The following is a 5000-nucleotide window of genomic DNA, read 5'->3' on the forward strand; positions in this document are numbered from 1 at the left end:
ATGCTTCGCTTTGGGTTGCTTACTTTGGAAACAATTATTTTTCAAGTAGGCCAGGCAGTGGGTTAGTTTTATTTTAAGCTCTTCCCTTTTATGGAGGCACGAGATTCTTTTGTGATTAAAGCGAGAGGAGAATGTATTTTCCTTTTTTTTTCCCCTTTGCATTTCTTCCTCCCTCTTTCTCACTCGTTTTTTCTCCCTTTCTCTTTACCATTTTCCCATCATTCTCCCTTCATCAATCTCGCCCTCGCTGTTGCCACCCTCTTTGTTACCTTTCTCTGCCTCCCATCCACTCTTCCGTCTTTCTCTCACTCTATCATTTTGTAACCCTGCAGTGGAGGGCTAGCTCAGAATACATAGGCATTGGTTACGGCACTAATCTCAGTCCTGCTCTCTTAACAAGGGTGTTCTAATGAGGCGAGAGGGTCTCCTTTGGTGTGTGTGTGTGTATGTGTGTGTGTGTGTATGTGTGTGTGTGTGTGTGCACGTGTGTGTGCGTGTGCATGTGTGTGTGCTCTTGGGGGTGACACACATAGCATGGGAGCATGAGATGCTCCTGTAGTGGAGAGTCTTGCTAACTGCTTTTCTCTATCACCCTATTTATTCTCTTGTGTTTCTTTCTATTTCAATCCCAGCATCTCGTATCCCATACTCTCCATCCCTCTCTAAACTAACCAAGCACCCCCCAATCTATCTCTCTGTCTCTTTTAATACAGTGTGTAGTCACCAGTCATATTGTGTGTTGTCATATATTACATGTTTTAGACGAGTATAGTAATATAAGGGATTGAATACTGTTTCAAAAACAACCTTAACACCCACCTCTCCCGCTTTTCTCTCTCTCTCTCTCTCTCTCTCTCTCTCTCTCTCTCTCTCTCTCTCTCTCTCTCTCTCTCTCTCTCTCTCTCTGTCCATCTCTCCTGTTAGTGTGTAGTGACCAGTCAAGGCGTGAGTCCGTGCTCCACGCTGACCAGCAGCACGGCGTCCCCCAGCACCACGGACAGCCCCTGCTCCACCCTGCCCAGCTCAGGCCAGCCGGCCGCCTGCACCTCCCTCACCTCCCCCAGCTCCACACTCGAGAGCAAGGACAGCGGCATCATCGGTGAGTCCTCCACAGTCCTCCCACCATCCTGCAAGAGGATGTGTGCTGTGTTGTGTTGTGTTGTGTTGTGCTGTGCTGTGCTGTGCTGTGCTGTGCTGTGCTGTGCTGTGCTGTGCTGTGCTGTGCTTGTGTTGTAGGAAGTCCTAAAAGCCAATACTGTTCCTACATTTGCTCACTGGTCATCGGCAGTTTAAAGTATTGATGACTCAGCAAGTCATTAATATCATTGATATCTCCCTTGGCGCACTCCACTGGGGTTGCCATGGACTCTTCCCAGTCCATCAGCTAACAGTAGTCAATAGCGCTTGAGTAGCGTTGTTCATATGCCTAACCGAGATGTGTCAATCACTTTTCAGTCATTATTACATTCAGTTACTTTCAGATACATTCAGAAACTCTGATTCTGACAGCCAAGAGAATGAATTGTCTTATTACTGTAAGAGATTGGTCATTATCAATGAAAGCAGTCTTACCACTTTTCAAAGATGGCGTCACGGAGTGAAGTACAGGGCAGTGCTGATGAATCCTCTTGTCTGTGTGTCTTTGTGTCACTCTTTCTTATGGTTTCTCTTTATGGCTTCTTTTGGTTATTCTGAGAGAGGCTACATTCAAACACAGCTGCTTTGGGTGTGTTGTTACGCACTGTCCTGTCAGCGTCACAGGTCATGTTTCCAACCAAAACAGATCCTTAGGATCTCTCCATGTCCTGTGTTTTCATCCCCTGCCAGGCCTTTTATCTGTGGAGAGTGTCCCTAGCTGGGCTCTCGCTTAATATAGCCCTCATTTCTACTTTTAGAATGGAAGAAACACACAAAGAGTTCCAAGGTTGAGCAATGGGGAGTCTGATGTTGAGCCTCCACCCCTCTGTGATCAAACTACGAGAGGGAAAATAATCTGAAGAGGCCTTGCAAAGCCCAGTGTGAATTCTGAAAACAGCATCATAACAGTCATATGACTGTTACAGTACTAATGCTGGTAATGATTATGTAACATCCTCAATCATTTTTGCTGAGTACAGAACCTGGTTAACATAGTGGTTCAAAGTTAGATTTTCTTTTTCATCCAGCTCAGATTTGGATTAGAGGTACGGTGCGTAAGCTTTCTTGCCATTCTCTTTGACTTAGAAGCTCTGAACTGGTTATTTGAGGACAAAAAGTCTGCTTTAGTCTTTGATGATGATGATTTGATGATGTGCAAATCCCAGCAAGAAACTCTCAGCTATGGCTTAGCAGGTAGATCTTTTTTAAACACTGAACACCTCAGTGAGTATCTATCCAGGTGTTCAGATCCATCCTCCCCAGGTCTTATTCTTCCTTCCTCCTGTCTTAACTGTGCTGAGACAGTATGTGAATAGTGATCATTCCTCGTGCTTATGTAAAGCCTAGGTGCTAAAACAGCCTGTTTTTGTAGCTGTCAGGTAAAGTACGTACTCCCTCTACTTCTCCCTCTACCCTCTTTATCCTACTGTCTTTCTCTCTTCCTTTCTCTCTCTCTCTCTCTCTCTCTCTCCAGAGCAGTTTTCATCTAAGTGCTGTTAGTTAGAGAGCTGCGGGCAGTACGAGGCGTCCTGCTGGGATAGCAGGTCTTTACAGGAGATTTTTCAGGACGAGAGTTCTGAGATGCTGACAGCACCGGGAGTTAGTGCAGTGCAACGCTACCGCTAATTCCCTGCGTCTTTCTTCGAACAAAAAGACTGTCGCGAAAATACTGTAGGGGGATCTAGGAGGATAAATTGGAGAGTCAAGGGATGGATTTGGGCCGCACTGAAATCTGGTGGTGGGGGGAGAAGGGGGGGGGGGGTGTTTTGTTTTGCTGTGTCTGTTTGAGAAGTCTAGCTTTGCACTGCGGCGTGGCTGTATCTGCGGGCTCTGAATTTATGGTGACAAATCTAGGACAACGGCGTCACCCTCCCCAGTTCCTCTGAGCTCCGACTCTAAGGGATCCTCGAAGTAGGACGTCTGCAGCGTTTACCTTGAAATGATGCAGTCTTAACCCTCTCCTTTCATACCCACGGAATGAAAGGGAAAATGCACAAAAACATGATGTATAAAGCAAATACGATGACCCAGCAACTTTAGTCAACTTTGTTCATTTCTGTGTGTGTGTGTGTGTGTGTTCGAATTTGTTTGAAGCCATTGTGTGTGTGTGTGTGTGTGTGTGTGTGTGTGTGTGTGTGTGTGTGTGTGTGTGTGTGTGTGTGTGTGTGTGTGTGTGTGTGTGTGTGAATTTGTTTGAAGCAATTGTGTGTGTGTGTGTACGTGTGTACATGTGTGTACATGTGTGTGTGTGTGCGTGTTTGTGTGTGTGTGTGTGTGGCTGAGCTCTTGCTACCACAGTGAGCGGATCTATCTAGCTTTATCCTGATCTCATCTTGTTGTTGAGGTCCTCTCCTGTGCATGTCACAGCTGGTGTGTGTTTGACACTGAGCCACACCAACACAAATCCCATCAGTCCAATCAAACACAACTGATCTAGGGTCAGTGTAGAGGAGAGAGCTGGTATGTTTTTGTTTGTGTTACACCAGGCTTGTGTACTGTTATCTATGTCATTGACTAGAGCTGGGGAAGGTGAACGTGGACTATATCTATCTATCTATCTATCTATCTATCTATATATCTATCTGGTTATCTATCTATCTATCTATCTATCTATCTATCTATCTATCTGGTTATCTATCTATCTATCTATCTATCTATCTATCTGGCTATCAAGCCTGTTTATGTCAATCCATCCACCACTCAATAACCCATCCATCCATATAACACCCTCTCCTTCTCTCTGTCTTTCTGTGTCTCAGCGACAGTGACCAGCTCGTCTGAGAATGAAGACCGGAGTGGTTCCAGTCTGGAGTGGAGTAAAGATGGCAGCCTGAGCGTCCGAGACACCACCACCACCACCAACAACAACAGCATCAGCATCAGCAGCGGCTGCCCTGGCACAGGCGCAGGCGCAGGCAATGCCAGTGTGCATCATGCCTCAGCCCTGCCACCCGCGCCCTGCTCACCCGTCACCGAGGACGGCCCTAGCACCACACCTGGCAACGCTCCATCCACCAGACCCGGACCGGCGCCCTCACCTGCCGGCCCGCCCACAGACACACCCATGCCCGCGTCCGCAGCCTATCACAGTGGCTCCCTTGTGATGCCCCGCCCGAACTCAGTCGCGGGTAGGCTCTGAGTTTTTGTTGTTGTTGTTCTTTTGTTTGTCTCTCCACTCTCACATTCCGAACTCTGTTGCTGCTCGCTGCATCTGTGTTGTTGTCGGCGACCGCTGTGTGCTGTCATCTCTGGTGACAGCTGAGGGATGTTTTGCATGGCTACAGGCTATAGAAATGCACTGTGCTGTCCGCACAGGTGTGTATGTGGGTGTTTTTGTGTATGTGGGTGTGTTTGCATATGAGTGTGTAAAGGAGCAAGAGAGAGAGAGAGAGAACTCATTTGTGTGTGAGAGAGAGAGAGAGAACTCATTTGTGTGAGAGAGAACGAGAGAGAGAGAGAGAGAGAGAGAGAGAGAGAGAGAGAGAGAGAGAGATCCCCGGGGGAATCCTATCTGTCTCTGTGAAGCTGCTCAGGTGTGCGAGAGTTGACAGAGTAGAGCATCCATATCTGCCAACATCATATGCCAGTCGCCTTGGATACAGACTTGCATGCCTGGGTACACTCCTGATTGGCCAACTAGGTTGATGACAAGCCCAGAATCTTAGAGGCTCTCGTCAATAGTGCATTAATAGTGAGATACTATATGAAGAGATGAGGCTGATGAATCTCAGCTTGAGATGAGAAGAGAACAAAATGAGTCAGAGGTCACTAGTTAGATTTTTGCAGGTGAAGGTCAAGCCCGCTCAGTAATACTGTAAATATACACTATTCATAAGCGTGGCAAGAAGCACACCATTGAGGTG

General features: G+C 47.0%; 1 protein-coding gene across 1 annotated transcript in view; it reads left to right on the top strand.

Annotated features, from left to right (window-relative positions):
* The window catches only part of LOC143142571 (protein TANC1-like), a 71973-nt gene that overhangs the window by 37366 nt on the left and 29607 nt on the right, over positions 1-5000 (top strand). The window contains exons 6-7 of the mRNA XM_076303541.1: positions 925-1099; positions 3897-4265. Of these exons, the coding sequence (XP_076159656.1) occupies positions 925-1099; positions 3897-4265 (544 nt within the window). The remainder of the gene's footprint in view (positions 1-924; positions 1100-3896; positions 4266-5000) is intronic.

Source organism: Alosa pseudoharengus, unplaced genomic scaffold (genome assembly GCF_046254945.1).
Source record: "Alosa pseudoharengus isolate Yale_2024_CS ecotype anadromous, Long Island Sound unplaced genomic scaffold, YU_APseudo_1.1 YU_APseudo_1.1_scf_24, whole genome shotgun sequence".
In the NCBI taxonomy this organism is placed as follows: domain Eukaryota; kingdom Metazoa; phylum Chordata; class Actinopteri; order Clupeiformes; family Clupeidae; genus Alosa; species Alosa pseudoharengus.